General features: G+C 41.8%; 1 protein-coding gene across 13 annotated transcripts in view; it reads right to left on the bottom strand.

The window, feature by feature from the left end:
* ryr2a (ryanodine receptor 2a (cardiac)) overlaps positions 1 to 17,627 on the bottom strand; it is a 166,187-nt gene that overhangs the window by 78,440 nt on the left and 70,120 nt on the right. For 9 of the 13 annotated variants that reach the window (XM_034569590.1, XM_034569604.1, XM_034569603.1 and 6 more), the window contains 18 exons: positions 15,464 to 15,538; positions 13,010 to 13,166; positions 12,379 to 12,543; positions 11,840 to 11,961; positions 8,073 to 8,256; positions 7,247 to 7,382; positions 6,922 to 7,017; positions 6,020 to 6,138; positions 5,323 to 5,456; positions 4,385 to 4,626; positions 3,924 to 4,116; positions 3,111 to 3,315; positions 2,755 to 2,859; positions 1,370 to 1,473; positions 1,148 to 1,231; positions 814 to 973; positions 348 to 495; positions 105 to 208 (listed from right to left, as the gene is read on the bottom strand). In XM_034569590.1, coding sequence (XP_034425481.1) covers positions 105 to 208; positions 348 to 495; positions 814 to 973; positions 1,148 to 1,231; positions 1,370 to 1,473; positions 2,755 to 2,859; positions 3,111 to 3,315; positions 3,924 to 4,116; positions 4,385 to 4,626; positions 5,323 to 5,456; positions 6,020 to 6,138; positions 6,922 to 7,017; positions 7,247 to 7,382; positions 8,073 to 8,256; positions 11,840 to 11,961; positions 12,379 to 12,543; positions 13,010 to 13,166; positions 15,464 to 15,538 — 2,533 coding nt within the window. The remainder of the gene's footprint in view (positions 1 to 104; positions 209 to 347; positions 496 to 813; positions 974 to 1,147; positions 1,232 to 1,369; positions 1,474 to 2,754; positions 2,860 to 3,110; positions 3,316 to 3,923; positions 4,117 to 4,384; positions 4,627 to 5,322; positions 5,457 to 6,019; positions 6,139 to 6,921; positions 7,018 to 7,246; positions 7,383 to 8,072; positions 8,257 to 11,839; positions 11,962 to 12,378; positions 12,544 to 13,009; positions 13,167 to 15,463; positions 15,539 to 17,627) is intronic. The other 4 variants (XM_034569601.1, XM_034569602.1, XM_034569600.1 and 1 more) reach the window with 1 other exon arrangement.

The raw sequence follows: 17,627 nt of genomic DNA, 5'->3' as shown, positions 1-17,627 counted from the left end.
GGTTAAAATTGTACATTTATGTTTTACTATCAGAAAAATTCATGACTGTATGTTTTAAAATTCCATCTATCAACAGTTGACATATTTCACACATATCTTCTGACCTCCAGCTCAAAGTACCACTTCCCAGCATTGACACAGTAGGTTTTCTCTGCTCTGAAGATGCGGAACCTCTCAGCAGACATGTTGTTCAGGTCAGACTGAGCTGCTGGATGGGGGGGGGGCAGGCAGGGAGGGACAGAAAGAAAAGACAAGTTATGAAAAAACATCTTATATTTTGTACCTTTGTGTAAATGAGGGGGTCATTTTTGCAAATGCAATGATACAATGAAAAGCAGACATGGTACCATGGTCCTGGTCAGGAGCTTCCAGGTTGTATCCATATCCAAGGAGAGTCCTGACAGCCTCTCTCAGACTGTCCTTGTTGGACTTCTTGGTTCTCTCGTCCAGCAGCATGTAGGGGACCAGACGGGGATTTCTACGACTCTTCACATCCTGACAAGCAGCAGAGGACAGAGGAACACAGAGGAAACGATCAGTTATACTGTACAAAAATGAAGCCAACATCCTGAATACAGACGCTGCCATCTTGCGCTGGTGATTTGGAGCCAGTCTGTGTAGTAGTGATTGTTTTGAGTGAGTAGTTGATCCATGTCCCATTTTCAAAATATGGAGGGGGCGGGGTTTATGACCTATATTGCAGCCAGATGCCAGGGGGTCATCCAGATGTTTTGGCTTCACTTTTGAGAGCTGTCATGTCATCCATCTTTATATACAGTCTATGCACATATTTAACATAATGTAGTCTCCTACCTGTTGGATGCCATAGGTCCAGCCCTGCTGGATGCGGTCTCTTGCCCACACGTTGTGTGCATTCTCAGCCAGTTTGTCCACCATGGCTTCCTGGGTGGAGGTCAGTTTGATGTGACCCAGGTCCAGAGGAGCAGGTTTATAGCCACCGGACAACTCATAGCTGCACAGACAGAGTCGAGGCACTGAATCGTTAGCAGCTGCTCAACAAACTCACAGAGCTGATGTCTACATCCCTGTTGCTTTAGTCACAGTAATCCTTTTAATCATCTCATGAAATCAAATCATTACATCGTCATCATCGTCCTGCATCCCGCCCGTGGTTGAGGTGACTTACGTTGGTGACAGTTTCATGCTCTTGACTTTCTCTACAGCATGTTCATCTGCTAGGCCAACATGGCAACCCAAAGCCAGGAGGGTTCTATGACACACACACACAAACATGTTACTGTATTATACTATTACATATACTATTACAGTATAAACACTCCATCTGGCCTAATGGTGTAACTGATAAAAAGTTAATCTAAATATGGTGTCTTATGCATTGATGCATTACTTGAGTGTCTCCAGAGACATCTGTAGGTTGTAACTTCGTTCCTGTTCGGGAAGCTTGGAGAACTCCACCAGACAGGGGTGTTGCCGCTTGTTATCATCTCGCACCTGAAACACACACATAAAAAAAGCTAGGATGCTGAACATTGAACTCCTGGGATTGTTTACAAAGCACAGCTCGTGAAAGTGAGGTCGCTCCCGGGGCCGTCGCTGTGCTGAAGTCAAAGGACAACACACAGGAGCCTGAGTCAGACTGGGCTTGCAAACTGAATTTAAAGGAAGATGTAATGACCTTGAGTTGGAAGACTGAGCTATGTTTTATTCAGCCTGAACTTATTTAAGAGGTGCCCTTGAACATCTGAATGTGCTGAAGATGTCACACAACCACACGGCCTCACAGAGATAACTGTGGCAGTTCCAAAGAGTGCTTTTACCATAATGAGACTATAATGTGTATGCATGCATGTTTGTATGTAATTCATCTGTCTAGAATTCAACTGATTTACTCTAAGGAAGTGCGATGGCGAATATCGTACAATTTGTACATGCAAATGGTAAATGGTCTGTATTTATACAGCACTTTTCTTCTCTTGATGGCCACTCAAAGTGCTTCACGGTATGGATTTGCCCTTTACAAATTGACACGCACACACATTCATACAGTGCATCTATGTGTAATCCTGTCTCTCTCACACATCACTTATATGCTGCAGGCACAGCTGTCAGGAACAATTTGTCCAGTGTCTTGACCAAGGACACTTTGGCCACGCGAAATGGAAGTGCCTGGGGATCGATCCACAACCATCTGGTTAGTACCTGTTCTACCTCTTGAGCCACAACAAGGTCAATAACGAGGAAGCTGGAATAAGCAAGTGATGAGCACTATGGAGCAGCTCTGTAGCAGCTCTGTAGCATTGGGGCTCATCATCGTAAATGATAATAAATCATGGCAAAGGCACGTTAACCCTAACCCTAACCCATTGGAGAAGAAGCTAGAAAACTAAGAAACCTGACAGTTGATCATCTAAGGTGTGGGAGTGTTTTAAACAGACATCAACCACTGTGTTCCTCTGGTAGCGCTGCATACTGGAGACGTTTTATCATGGCATCATATATCATGATTATTCACACGGGTAATATGCCTCTGTCAGTTTTAGTCACTAACATTGATTATATACATGTTTTTTCATTGGCCCAATGATTATTGCATTGCTGCTGCTATGGTAATGTAACACTTATCCATGCATCAACCATCTTTGTTATTCCCAGTTTTGTATTTTCCGTTTAGTTTAATGACCATGTATGCTGAGAAGTGTGAAGAAGCGTAGCTGAGTCGCATGCTGTCCGGTTCTGCATAATCGGTGTTTCATGAGTTGGCCTGATACTCACAGCACCATAGGTCCAACCCAGATCTATCTTGTTCATCACCCACAGTTCATGGATGTTTTCTGCAAGCTTCTCTCTGATCCTCTCCAGGTGAGGAGGCAGCACAATCTGTAGTCACACACAAAAAACAAACATCTCGATGTGATCATGCTTCTGTTGCCTTTCCTGTTTGTCCTCATTGACAAAGACAGCAGAGAAGATAGAAATAGCATCATAATAATGAGCTGAGCTTTAGAAACTGAATGGTTATGCCAGATATTTTGTTTGTATTTATGCACATGATTGTCTATTTCATAAAGACAGATTTTTTCAACACGTTGGGTCTCCTCCCCTTTAACAACCCTCACTGTGCTCTGTACCTGGCTGGTGTCCACAGGTATCGGGGTGAATGCTGCCTGGCTCAATGTGACGGTGGGTCCCAGGAGGTCTCTGGCTGCAGTCTGGTCCTGACTGGCCTCCAGCTTCAGTTTGTCCCTGGGCAACACTGCCTCATAGCAAGGAGCATAGCCAGGAGGGGGGAGAAACTTAAACTCCCCATGACGACCCCCGAGGAGAAAACGCACCCTGCAGTGGCACATATGAAGATATAAGAATTAGATTAGAAAATGGATTTCTCTCAGGTCAAAGGAAGCTAATACATCTGTTGACATGACATCGATCTCTGGTGATGTATTTAACAGATTCATTTTGACATATTATGATCATTTTAAATACACACTTAATTAACACATTGATTAATAAAAGAAAAGGGCAAAAGTGTCATTTCATCACATTTTGATTTCTAAAGTCAGTTGTATACTTAGCACTTGTGCTAAATGCTATTAAGTAGCACAGACGTGTAAACCCACACTAGTACAGTGCAAGGGAATATGAATTATATTAATGAAACCAAAGGATAATGTCAAAGCTTTCCAGTTAGTTGAACAGTTAGTAACTGAACCTTTGGTACAGTATAAATCAAATATATATGTAAAATAATATTATTATTGTTGTTGTTTGACAGTGTAGTTATATATACTATATGTAGTATGTGGCGCTGGAAAATATTGTGTTGCTATGTGTTTGGTGGTCACACTAAATATACTGAAGGGTGCTGTATTCCCTTTAACAAGATTGCAGTGGATAATAGGTGAACTTTCATTAGTGTGGAGTGTTTGCTGTAAGGGACTGACTTGACCCCGGCAGAGAAGCTGGCCACAGGGAAGAAGAGGCCGTCAGAGTTGAAGTTCTCAAACATGCCCTGAACCGGCTGACCGTTGATCCTGAAGGAGATGCTGGGCACACTGAGGTCCAGGCAGCAGCTCACCACATCCTCTGACCTCAGCACATGCTGGTTGGGGGAGGTGACGGTGCGCGCAATACAGCCTGCACAGGTGTGATCGAGGAACAGTGAAGACAGAAGGTTTCGTTTGTGTTTGACTTCAAGTCGGCAAAGTGTACACGTCTGCATTTCCATTCAGCAACTGGAACAGTATGTCTCAGTATTTATAATCTGACAGAGTTCATCAAGCTTTATGTTGTCTGATTATTGGAAAACATGGAGACTAGCTTAACTTAACTTATTGCTTGTTATTATTGAGTACCATCCATACATAGTTACACCATCATCTGTCCCTCGATACACGCAGCTCACCTGACCAGAGGTGAAGTCCATCAAAGCCGTAGGAGTAGAGGTCATCACCCACCCCGTTGCCTCCCCATCCCTCCCCTCCACTGGGGTAGGGTGCATAGCCACTGGTGCTGGCCCAGCCCACCCTGAGGTGAGTGGCCTCTGCTGTGACAAATGGCAGCGCCTGATCCACGATCAGCTCATAGTACCACTTCCTGTACTGAGCGGAGCCATCACTGACCCCCAGGAAGATGTTTGGACGCATGCTGCAGGGTGGAGGAAAAGAACCTTTTGAAATTATAGAGATTTATATCTATAAATGTAACCCGTCTCAAAGGAAACCTGCAGATACCAGTTTAAAACTGAGGTAAAACAATAAAATCTATAATACCTTGCAAATTATTTTTAGACCTAAAATCCAAACTATGTACAGCTTGTTTCGTTTCTTTTATTACTCAATGGTTTATATGACTTTGCTCAAACCAAATAAAATAAAAGTCAGAGTGAAGTACAGTGAACACCACTAAACGTCTGTGTATGATGACAACCACAAGTAGGCTACTGTATGTAAGAGATTATCTTATATGCAAGTGCGTGTATGTTCCTTTTTTAAACCACCCCTTACAACCTCTGTCTACACAACTCCATCACATTAAGTGCCATGATCCAGCACGTGTTGTGTTTGTCATGCAACCCAACCCATACAAATGTTAGTTCTGTGCTATGCTGTGACTGTCAGTACAGTAACATTTACTTGTAAACTGCTCAACCTAAGACAGACATTTAAGAATTTCCAATAGAAATTAACAGTAAAGGTTACATTGTGTACATAAACCTTTCTCTGATGACGGCAGATGTTTTCATTTTATTGTCCAGTGTTGTCGGTATGTGTGTGTGTGTGTGTGTGTGTGTGTGTGTGTGTGTGTGTGTGTGTTTGTGTGTGTGTTTGTGTGCGTGTGTACCTGCTCACGTGGTTGATCAGGCGGGTCTGCAGTAGTAGATCTCTTCCTGGCAGCAGGTTGTCACAGATTAGGTGCTGGTTGGAGCGGACTGCTACCCCGTGACACACACATAGCGAACACAACACATCCAGAACCTAACCAGCACGCACAGACACACAGAGAACATGTCATTGTTGTAATGTATCATTGCTCCAGTGCAAACACACGTCTGCAGGCACTGACTGGCCTGAACTGCACAGAGTGACTGACGGGATCTAGACAGGCTGCAGCTATTTGTCTCACAGGTTTTTTTCTAGAGAAATCTTTCTTGATTCCCAAATCCCAAATGTTGACACCCAAAAAGATCCTGAACAAAATAATACAGAAAAAAAGAAAATGCAGGCAGTGGGTAATGTCACTGCAAGTAAATACACTACCACACACTTTTAGTGGGTCATACGTGTCATTATCCAGCACATTATACCTGTAAATCATTACTTCATCCAGCCCTGAAGCCTCTTCTGCCCCCCCGCCCAGATTCTTCCCACAAATTCATACAAACCTGTTCACACCATGTAGGTTATTTGCCTATAGATTTGAATTGCATATGGTCTGTATTTATATAGCGTTTTTCTAGTCCCGAGGACCCCTCAAAGCCCTTTACAGTACAGTTTTTACACTTTTCTCTATGAGACATACTGTAATTATGTGCCCAAACCTTGTGGTTGCGTCCATGCTTGTCCAGTAGAGATATAATAGATTTGATGTGTCCCTCCTTGATGATGTTCAGTGCCTCAGGACTTTCCACCAGCACACAGTGAAGAACCTCAAGTATGCCTAGAAAAACCCGAAACACATACATACAATACAGTGAGAATGAATAAATATGTAGAGTCAGCTTTTAAACCATCCTCGGGCTAAAAGTAGCTCCTGGCTATAACAGGCTGAGTTAGAGGAGAAACCTGAAAATATATATCAGTCCTTACTCCTACATTTCTGGTGTAAAAAGAAGAAGTCACAGGTAGCTCAGATGAGTCACACACTACTACTGTGTGCACACATTGGTGAGGCGTTTGCCCTTATTCTGAATAGGACAATATTCCCATTAAGCTTTTTACAAAGCTAATAATTACTCCACTAACATTCCCGTATACATGAAGCTGTACATACTTTCGATTAAGTGATAGAGTCATGATGGATTGCCCTACGCAAGAAAACATGTTGATATCCAAGTCTGTTGTATTGTTTAAATGAAAGTGTACTTGTCTTTCTTTTCTTCAGGCCATGCCTGGCACGGGATGCAAGATTTGTGAACAATGCACTGAGCTGTGCACAAACAGGCAGCAGGCTGTTCATCACAAACTGCTGTAAAAGTCCTACATATATTCGGAATCTGCTGTATATACGTCCAAAGAGTGTTCCTAAATCCTTACACTACAGCTTTGAAATGTCCCAAATAATCACCTGAATGAACCAGGCTGCTCACATATGCTGCTGTGTCTTGAGAAAACCGACACTGGATCTTGTGATTTCAACATCGTCATCACTTTATGATGGTCCAGTGGTGATGAGTCATTGATCAGATTAGTGTGAGTATCTCACAGAGTCAGGGTGACCTACCTGAGGAGGCCTCCAGTCGCTCCAGTCTGCTAATCAGCCAGTCCAGAGAACCAGAAAACTGGGCACAGTTCTTCCTGTTTCCTCTGATCAGTGCAGCTGGGAGGAAGAAGGGGGACAGGGGAAGTAGGACAGACAGCAGAGGGCAGAGGAAAGAGGACAGAGGAAGAAATGAGCAAACAGACGTGCTTACTATTGTGACATCAGTGTTTATCTCGTTTCATTAGTTTTTCCTTTCAACCTGATCTTTGTTCGGTACAAATGATCATCTCTTTTGTGAAGATTAAAATGTGCAGCCCAGGACAGAGGAAAAAAAACGTGTGTATACCCAGGAGCTGGTAGAGGGAGTTGAGGATGGAGCTCCAGGCCTCTCCTGCCTCCCTTCCTACGGCCTCAGCAAAATGAGCTGCACTGCTGTAGACGTGAAGTCGATCAATACACTCCAGCACCAGGCTGATCATCCCCTAGAGACACAGAGGTTGGTGGTTTCACTGGTTCATTCAGCTGCAGTCAGGAAACACTCTTAATTATAATCAAATGAAGTGGACGGGAGAGAGAAACGGTCACTGTGAAGACACTGCAGACAGCTGCAGTGAAAACCTCATAAGCTCGGGTCCAGCGTCACACTGTTGCAGTCCTGTCTGCTCTGTCAACACTTCTCCTAAATGTTTATAGAGTGCTGCAGTATGGAGGAGAGGAGAGGAGAGGAGAGGAGAGGAGAGGAGAGGAGAGGAGGACTTAACACGAAATCATAAGAGACATAAGTGGTCCTTCTTATTAATTGTTTCTGTGCAACATATTGTGATTTTTTTTTTTTATATTTTCTATTTTGAAGTATTTTCTATGACCTTTGCTTGTGTTTCTGGGCTTTAGATATCTGCCTGACTCGTGACTGTTTATTGGACTGACTTCTTGTTGAAGAACTTTTGGACTGTGAGTAAACACCTTTTTATCTGAAAGCCTGCTCTCTTAAGTCTTCTCTGACATGTTAGTCTACTGCAAAGTGAAAAATAAACAAAACACAATTCTCTTAATCAATTCTCATGCACTGAGGTTCCGTGCACACACACACACACGCACACACACACACACACACAAACACACACACACACACACACACACACACACACACACACACACACACACACACCCACCTCCTCCTGAAAGAGGTTCTGTCGGTTCTTCAGAGCTCTCAGCCGGTTCTGCTTGTCTTCGTGTTCCAGGTGATCTCCAGGTGGTTGGAAGTAGCCAATCAGATCCTGCAGACTCAGGCTGACTGAATCTATTGGTAGATCTAAAGTAGAACTCCTCCCCTTTCTCCTCAGTGTGTCCAGACCCCTGGATGGAGGGTATAGAGGAGAACACGTCAGTCACCGTGTGCACAATGTCAGATTCTCACTGCTGCTGTAATGTTGGTTTTGACTTCCTGTTATGAGATGCGTTGACTGATATAAACATGCAGGTGCATTAGGATATGCTCTTCTGCTGCAAGCTGATTTACATTAGTCAACTCCCCAGTGCAGACTGATGTTTGATAGAATGGAACAGATGTGATGGGCTTTATGTTTAAGATCCAGCTCCATCCAGATTCACATTATCTACAGTGCATTGTATAGTGTATTTTTCAGTGAGTAATAACTGCCAGAGTGAGTCTCTAATGTTTACTGTACAGTCTCAACTCAACAGGCCCGGTCCTCCAGTGAGCGAGGAGGAGTATTTCTCCTCTTTCCTTTCTCCTATAGCAAAACACACAAATCCATCTGTGAGGTGGCAGCTAATGTGGCTCGAGAGTCTCCATTTTATTTCACAGAGATGTAGGGTCGCCGCTGTTAATTAATGGTTTGGAGCTTTTTTTTTTTTTCCTACTACAATATCACTACATAAAATAAAAATTAAAAATGAATAGTCCAAAGTTATTTTGCCGTTACTATCTATGCATACTTTCTTATCTTGTTCACGCCCATATGTTGGATATGCATCACTCTCTAAGGTTACATCGATCCTCACTAATATGTATGGTCATGGTCCCTGGACCGTACCTCAGAAACTGCATACTTCTCATGCACTTGTGTCTGTGAAGATTTCCCATCATCCAGGTCATGGTATCTTTAGAAGTTGTACAAGTGTACATAGGCAACTGGACTAGCTTGTGTTTCTTGAAGTCACAACACAGGTATAGACCGGCAGAGGTTAAATACCTGAACTGAAAAAGCCTCTTGGATGACATGTGAAACATCTTCAAGAAACATAAGCAAGTTTTTTCCAGCTCCATGAATATACCAGCTAAAGTTGAATTGCAAAAAAAAAAATATATTTTTAAATACGTCAAAGTTTCACCAAACTTAGCTCATAATGTCACTAAGACCTCCACAAAGTTTGGTATTTGGTTTTTCACTAGTTGCTGAGATATCATAACTTATCTGCAGTGACGTCACATGCTAAAGCACAAAATACCAATGTCCTAATCTATTGACGGGCACCCAGACCAAGAGGTGGGTTTGATATGCATTTTTAAAGGTTGGTCCTAATTTCACCCAGACTAGACAAATAGCTGAGCTGATAATAAAACAGCTACATATTGAATGGCTTATTTTGGATATGACATCTCTCAGGATTAGAGTAAGATGTAGTAAGAGGGAGCACCCCAGATTATTCCACTTTACCTTTTAGCCATAGCTCTTAGACAATACATTTATACAATGGACCAAGGCAGGGATAAATTGTTCCAGTTCAGAAAACTCAAATTAATTTGTATTAAGATAGCGAACGGCTCAAGAGCAAAAGTAAGTAGAAGTGCGCCAAGGGGGCATCCCTGCCATGCTAAGACTAAAAGGAGGGAGTATAACACCATAACTAATGACACAGGCTGTAGGTTTTGCATAAAGCAAAGCAGCCCGGATAATAAGGTTTGCTCCGAAGCCAAGTGCAGGTCTAACAAGAGTGGTGATAGCTCCTCTCCTTATATGACTTAAATAATCCATGAGAGAACGTGTGTAGACCAGAAACCTTGGTAATGGTTAACTATTGATTTCCATCATTAAGATCTTCTAAAGATGGGGGAGAATCCAATGGATCCACCTGTTCTTGTGGATGAGACTGGGGGAGACAGTTTTTCACATTGTGAGTCTTGTGCCTGTCTGCACTCTGTCGATCTGTCTATCTCTCTCTAAAGACATATCTATTACCTAGATATAATTGTCCTGTGTGATTAAATGGTCCAAACTGAAATTTAGGCCCTCACGGTCCGTAAAGTATAAGATAACCAAAGAGAGCTTTAATGGTCTCCCTGATAAGGAAAGTCTTCGTTTGCGATATGATTTAGGTTAAAGTGCTGCCAATGTTCACTTCATGTTTCAATATGATGATTCAAAAGAAGCACAGCTCTTCTGGTTGGATAATAAAATGCGCCTTAGTTGTGTTTTAAATAGAGAACCTTTTTTTTTTGACAAATTGGATTCATAGTTTGGAGATGAGGAAATGTTCTTTAGTTACAATGTGACATTAGCCGAGTCCCCTCCTTCAGAGGTTGCATTTGAACACAGATAGGGGGACAGCGGCATGGCCGGGCTGTCCCATTTTTAAGGCTGCTTGAAACGTGGCAGAGAAATGTGTCTGTCCATTGCTGAGAAAAAGGATTCAATGCGTGGATCCTTTTTGGACCAAGTAATCACAGGATTCCTAGCGCCAGTGAATAAGCTAGCAAGCTAGTTATGCGGGCGGCTCTGCTGTAGTAAGGGCAACGCTACAATGTAATGCTAGGGTGTCATTTTGATTTACCCATACTGGTCTACACTATGGTAGATGGACTGAATTTATACAGCACTTTTCTTGTCTTATCGGCCACTCAAAGTTAAATTTACCCATTCACAAACTTATTTATATAGCACTTCTGTGCGCAGAACATTCATAAACTGCCAAGCAATTTCTGAGTCCAGCATCTTGCCCAAGGATACCTCTGCATGGAGACTGGAAGAGCTAAAGAATGAACCACTGACCTTCTAAATAGTGGACAACTCGCTCTACCTGATCACAGCCGTCCAGTTGTCTGTGGCCTACATAGACCTAGTCCTCCAACATACTACTGCATTAAAAGAGGGATGACTTGAGTTGTACTGATCAGTATCTTGACGTTGAGGTCTATTGCTGTGTATTGACATGTAAATCTGATACTGCCGCTCAGTACCACAGGGCCTCTACTTATAAATGATTCATCAGTCATAATGAATGATGCTATTCATCGCTCAGTATTTACATTTGATATCTTGACCATTAAGATGATAGCTCTCATATTTGCAGCTGACTGCATTGGTATGAGTACTGAATCTCTTCAGAGGATTTGCTGAGCTACCTGAGTGGCCTTAAAGGGTTGTAACTGCTACATGCTTGAAGGCAGCAGTATGTTTGCTGCACACACACTTCTGAACAGAGAGAGGCTGCAGAGAATTAAAATTGAATTACAGCTGCCTGTTGCTTTACATGAATAAGGCACATACAATGATTCCCTCGTACCCAGCTTCTTTTCTGACACATGTTCACTCATGGTTCTCTCCTCAAATCAAAGGACATAACAGCTGAATTCAGCATACTTGGTGTTGCACATACACTGAGTACTTTAAATGCATTTGAATCAAATTACTATCAGGCACATTGCCTCCAGAGCAGCCACCTGTTCCCCCCAGAACTTCGATATTTTTACCTTTTTATTCCAGAATCAAGAGTCAGTTTGTTTCAAACCCTGATGCACAATATGGAGTTCTATAACAGTTTGCTGCAAGAAATCTCTGTCAGTCAAAGGGTGTCACCTCTCCGGTTAAAGGTGCATGTGTGTGTGTGTGTGTGTGTGTGTGTGTGTGTGTGTGTGTTGTGTGTGTGTGTGTGTGTGTGTGTGTGTGTGTGTGTGTGTGTGTGTGTAATAAAACACCTGATGAAGAGATTGAACAGAAAGACAGTACTACGGATGACTCTGGCAGTGCGACTCTCCTCATGTTGCGACCGAGATAGCGTCAGCCCGTCGTCCATGTGACCCTCATGGTGCATGATGGCCTGAAATTTGAAATACAGTTTTGTCAACTTGGAAGACGTAACCATTGTGTCAAAACCAAAATATCCAAATTAAAATTTCATAATCAGTTTTCTGCTTGTGCCTCTGCCTTTCATTTTTTATGAGACTGGCTATATTTTGGACAAATGTCATCATTTAAGCAGGTTTTTACTATCACTGTTGTTACTTTACAAATAAGTTGTTTGCAGAAACATGTCTTGCAAGCATGTGTGCACCTATTGTTTTCTCTAATGTTACATAAAGGTTACAAGCTCTGGTATTGACGTCTTAATCTGCTGCTGCCCGTCACATCTTCCACTTTGGTTGACAGCAACCCCAAAACGGACACTTACAAGAGACAGGTGTTAAAGAGAGGTGGTGAAAATTCATAAAAGGTTCAGTATGGTGCAGAAAGGTACCTTTCTCTGAACTCCACCCATGCGTGCACACTTGGCATCAACAGTCTGGTAGGTGAGCCACAGGTAGGTGTCAACGTGTTGGATGTAACACACAGAGTCACCATATTTGATGTCAGGAACACCCATCCCATCCACCTCCTTCTTCACACCGGGGTCCAACTTTTCCTGAATTAAAAAGAAAGAGAGAAATTTCTAAATAACTTTTCTCATAATAAATTGTATGGAAAACCTCCTCTCTGTTTGACGCGATAACTATAAAGGTCTGTCTGATGAACTCATGAGATTCCTGCAGATCTCGGCTCTCCTGTTGCTCGGACTGTGCACATTGATAATTGACTGAGAGAGAGGGGAGCAGAGAAGCACAGAGCCAGACAAACCATACTCCTGAGTTGGACTTGGGACTCTCTGAGGAGGAGATGCAGCGGCAGAGAGAACAGATGCATGTATTTTGGACAGAGAGGTCACGTTGTAGCTTTCTGTCCAGTAAAAATACAAACCCACCAAAATAAGGTGGAGAGGCTGCTTCTCTTCTGTTGTCCTTTAAATGTCTTATCAATGTTCAACCTTTCCTGAGTACCGGTGATTTATTTTTGACACTGTAATATTCTGGCTTTCACATAAAGCGTTGTACCTTTGACGATCTGAAGCAGAAGGCTGTAGACTTGACATCAGCCTGCTCCTTGTCCATCAGCAGCAGGGACTTGTCTTCTATCAGACTCAGATACTTTCCTGTCGTCACATGTCTCAGTCTGAATGGCTGGCCCCAGCGGATGTGACTCCCACTCCACCTGGAAACAAACAGTCAGATCCATGAATACTAAAGGCATTGAGAAGCTGAGAGAGACAGTTGGAGACCAGCTGGGGAACATCGTGGAGCCTATAAAACTTGGCGTGGTTCTGTCCAAAGTTAAAAAATACACTTACAATACCAACACAGCTTAAATTCAATAATTACGATATCATGTCATTCCTTCCATATTCAAACAGAACAATGTATGATGCCATTTGACGATCAGAAGGTGATAAGATCAGTCGGACTAATCATCGTCCTGTGACTGAATATTAACCGGGCATAGATACAATCTCATCCAGTGGTGTGCATGTTCAGATTTTAATGTGAACGCTGAACTGAGCTAATCAGTTTAGAAATGATGAACGTGAACGTGAGCAGCGTCCACTCCAGTGAGAGTGAATGTCGCTCACGTTTGTTTTAGTCATTATCGTATAGGCCATTATGTGAAATACCAGGAGCGGGAGAAAATGTGTGTGTGTGTGTGTGTGTGTGTGTGTGTGTGTGTGTGTGTGTGTGTGTGTGTGTGTGTGTGTGTGTGTGTGTGTGTGTGTGTGTGTGTGTGTGTGTGTGTGTCATCCACATACACACAGACACAGGCCCCAGGGCTCCGCCCCCACTCACTCACACAGAGCGGCACACACAGTGTGATAAGAGGAGTGTTCATGTGAAGTGATTTTGTTCAAGAACAGTGGAAACAAACAGTAAAATGCAGAGTTTCCTCTTCAGTCCACAGCTGCACAATGATCAGAAGGTTGGTTTGTACCGAGCTGGAGTTTCTGTGTCCTCCCCCACTGTCCTGCTGATCTGCTCTCACTTGAACTAATAAACACTCATCACAGGTTATCAGGACCTGGTCAGTACATGAAGTAACTGAGTGTTTGTTTGATTCACTCCAGAGTTTATGAGGCTGCATTTAAACATAATGAAAAATGACACAGTACAACACGAGATGTGACGCGCACATACAAGACTCAGTGTTAAAGTGACTGGAGGATCCGGAATTATGATCCGACACCATCGATTAATGACTAGATACATGATCGTACGTTTGTCGTCTAAATCATCCGGAAAAAAAACGGAACAAATGAACGTGAACTAGTTTGTTTTTGGTAATGTCTAAAATGGAAAAGTAGAAATAAAAGCTGGCTCCCTGATTCTTTCTGCCCTTGGGGTGAAACAATTCTCAAATAGTTCAATTCAATTTGCATATGGGCCAAATTATAATTATCTCAAGGCATTTTATAAGGTCGAGACTATCTAACATGTTGTGAGCGTTTGGTTTGTGTTTTTCTTTTAATTATTATTTGCTGAACTGACTTCTTAGTTTGTGTTTTACCTCCTGTGCTGCAGCTACATTATTCAACTCTCAAACATAGATAGTAGTAAACTAAATTGATTTAAATTTTTCCAACATGTCTGTGTGTGACATAAAACCAAGATATGTTACAAAATGTATATTTTACAATATGTGATGTCACCCCCACTACTGTAATATGAAGCACAGCTACAAACGAGCATTTTCACTCTGAAATCTGCAAAAACGGTAGAAATATGGCAACCGTTCACTCAGCTTGAAACAACCAAGAGCTGTGGCCTTGTTATCAACCGAGAAACCTTTTCTAAAAGTTACTGCCAGGTCCCGATGCTGCTGTTACTTAGCAACTACTGGAATCATTTAAAGGCTGTTAATGCACACTGTGGGGAGAAGTTGTGATACACAGCACAGCAAGTGCTATCAAGCCAAGCTCGACTCTGTACACTGTGAGGAATCCCCAGCAGTGGCTGCAAACAGCTCGACAGACGACAAGAAAACACAGTAACATGTCTAATCAAACAACAGGCGCGCATGTGTGTGTGTGTGTGTGTGTGTGTGTGTGTGTGTGTGTGTGTGTGTGTGTGTGTGTGTGTGTGTGTGTGTGTGTGTGTGTGTGTGTGTGTGTGTGTGTGTGTGTGTGTGTGTGTGTGTGTGTGTGTGTGTTACTGGAGAGGGATTCTTAATAATACAATAACTTAATTTGCGTAACATTTAATGTACTTAGTCACAAAGTGCTTTAACAAAAGACATGAGGTGGTAAAATTCAAAAAGACAACAAAACGATACATAATATTATTTACCTGAAAGAATATAATCATGTAAATCAGATTAAACCCCCTCTCAGATTTTGAACGTGAGACATTTAGTACCAGAACATTCAATGCTTATCTGAATGATTTTGGTGACTGAGTGCTGTGTACATTTGTGAATATTCTTGTTTGTTGTATGTGTGTGTACAGTGTGTATATTGTACTTACACAACCCGCAGAGTCTCCAGCCTCCATAGGGACCTGGCATGACTGGACACTGCTCCCCCCTCATAGTGCACTGTCCTGGGGGTAAAAATGAAACAGTCACATTATGTATTTTATAATTTTATAACTTACTGGCTACTACCGTATTATTAATTGTGCATTGTAACTAATACACCCACTGCACAGCAATTCCTGTGGCCTTAGACTTAGTGTATATTGATATGCTATTACCTAGACAACTCAGTGAAAACCCTTTGCAGACAGTAAGACATAGAACACGATCTGTCTCATCAGTATTGTTTAACAATATGTCTGTCCCTTTTGGGTTTATCTTTAAGCTATTTATTAAGAGACCTCTTTGTCACAGCAGAGTCTGTAGTGGTGGTGTTATACTCTCTCTGTAGGTCATGGTAATTTCCTTAGAAAAGGAGATGAATACAGAATACTGGTTTAAACTGGAGGGGGAGGGGGCGAGCAGATTGCGGAGGTGATTTTGACATTAATTCAGAAAAGTCTAATGTGTGTGTTATAAAACCAGCAGAGAATACACTGTCTAGACCTGACACTACTTGTGACAAGGCTGGTTTCGTGAAGATATTGTAGGTTAGGCTGTATTTACCAAACTGCTTAAAGTCAGGTTTTCAAGATTAAAGTAAAAATCCTTCGCTCTCACACTTTACAAATTGAAGAATGATAAAAACAACTGATCAAACATTTCATTTCAAAAGTCTCTAAAACCTCAGGAAGCTGCAGTGGTCCTCTAAGGTAATAGCTCCTTGACTACTGCAGCACAGACACGTTTGAGCATTCATCTGTTTTCAGTGATAATTCATAATAATGAAAAAAATCGACAATGACAGTTAAATCAGTATAATTAGGAATATATTAGTTTTGTTATCATATTGGCATTTGACATTTGCTAGGATGTTACACCACTTTTTCTGGTCTGGCATTTATCAGGCTGCTCCAAACAATAATAACACTATAAATCACTGATTTGATTTACAGTCCGTGCTGAACTCCCTTAACTCTCTGAATTCTCTTAAACCTCGTCTACCAACAGCAAAATGTCTATAACCATACATTACACATGCATTACATGTTTTAATAGTTATAATTTATATATTCTTATTGGCTTTTCCACTCCGATCATACATGTGATCAATCATGTGATCACCTGACAGTTGCTCTTAAGAGTGACGTTAACACCCGACTCTTGGTTTGGAGGACGTTACTCAACACATGTGTCTTATTCATAGATATAAAGATGGACGATTCATCTCCTCGTCCTCCTGTTGTACAAAAACAGAGCTGAAATATCCTGGATGCCATCTTGCTGCTTTCATGTAATTTAGAGCCAGAGTCTGTGCGCTAGTGATCCTGAATATTAATAATCATACATGAGTACTCTTTGATATGGATGATTACAGTTCATGTATAATTGAGGATGGTCTTTAAAGCCAAACTCTTTTGGATCATTCATCCGTAATACAGATAGATATGTTTTATAATGATAGTGAGGAGCTGAGCTGGTCTGACAACATGTGTCTGGATCTGAAAGTTATTACTGGAAGTTAAACCCGGGGCCTGCACACAATTTATACGTCTTTGAAAATGCGACCAACCAACCGAGGCACATAAAGCAGGACTACAGTTTGTTTCCTCTCAATTCATTTTACCAGTCCCTTGACTATAGTCTTATACAACCTTATATACTTAATACTAGTGTTATTTCATGAGTATAAAACTTCAGTTAAACGTACCAGACAGCCTTGATCAACTGTGGCTGAAGCAAGGCAAAAACTGACCTGGACCTCTCACTGAAAAACACTGTTTCTCTTTCCATAAGCTTCTCATTAACTCCAGTCAAAGTTCTTTTGGATGAAAATATTAATAAACAGCACTAAAACAGAAGTTTTTCATTAATGAGCTCACCTTTGTATACAAGGTGATATCTACTATGTGGACACTTGGTGAATATATATTTTCTCTGCACATATATGATGATGAAACAAATGAGGGATAGCTCTCAGTCCTTTAAACAGAGACAGTAGCTGCAGTCACTGTTCAGCTTTGTCAAATTTTAAACCTGACATTTGTGTGATTTACCTGGTTTAGGTTTATTTCTAACACTTGTCCCCTTGTAAATAGAATCAGTGCTGGCGAA

This window comes from Hippoglossus hippoglossus, chromosome 19 (genome assembly GCF_009819705.1).
Source record: "Hippoglossus hippoglossus isolate fHipHip1 chromosome 19, fHipHip1.pri, whole genome shotgun sequence".
Classification (NCBI taxonomy): Eukaryota; Metazoa; Chordata; class Actinopteri; order Pleuronectiformes; family Pleuronectidae; genus Hippoglossus; species Hippoglossus hippoglossus.
Note: the sequence above shows the minus strand (reverse complement) of the source record. Positions and strands in the feature narration are given on the sequence as shown.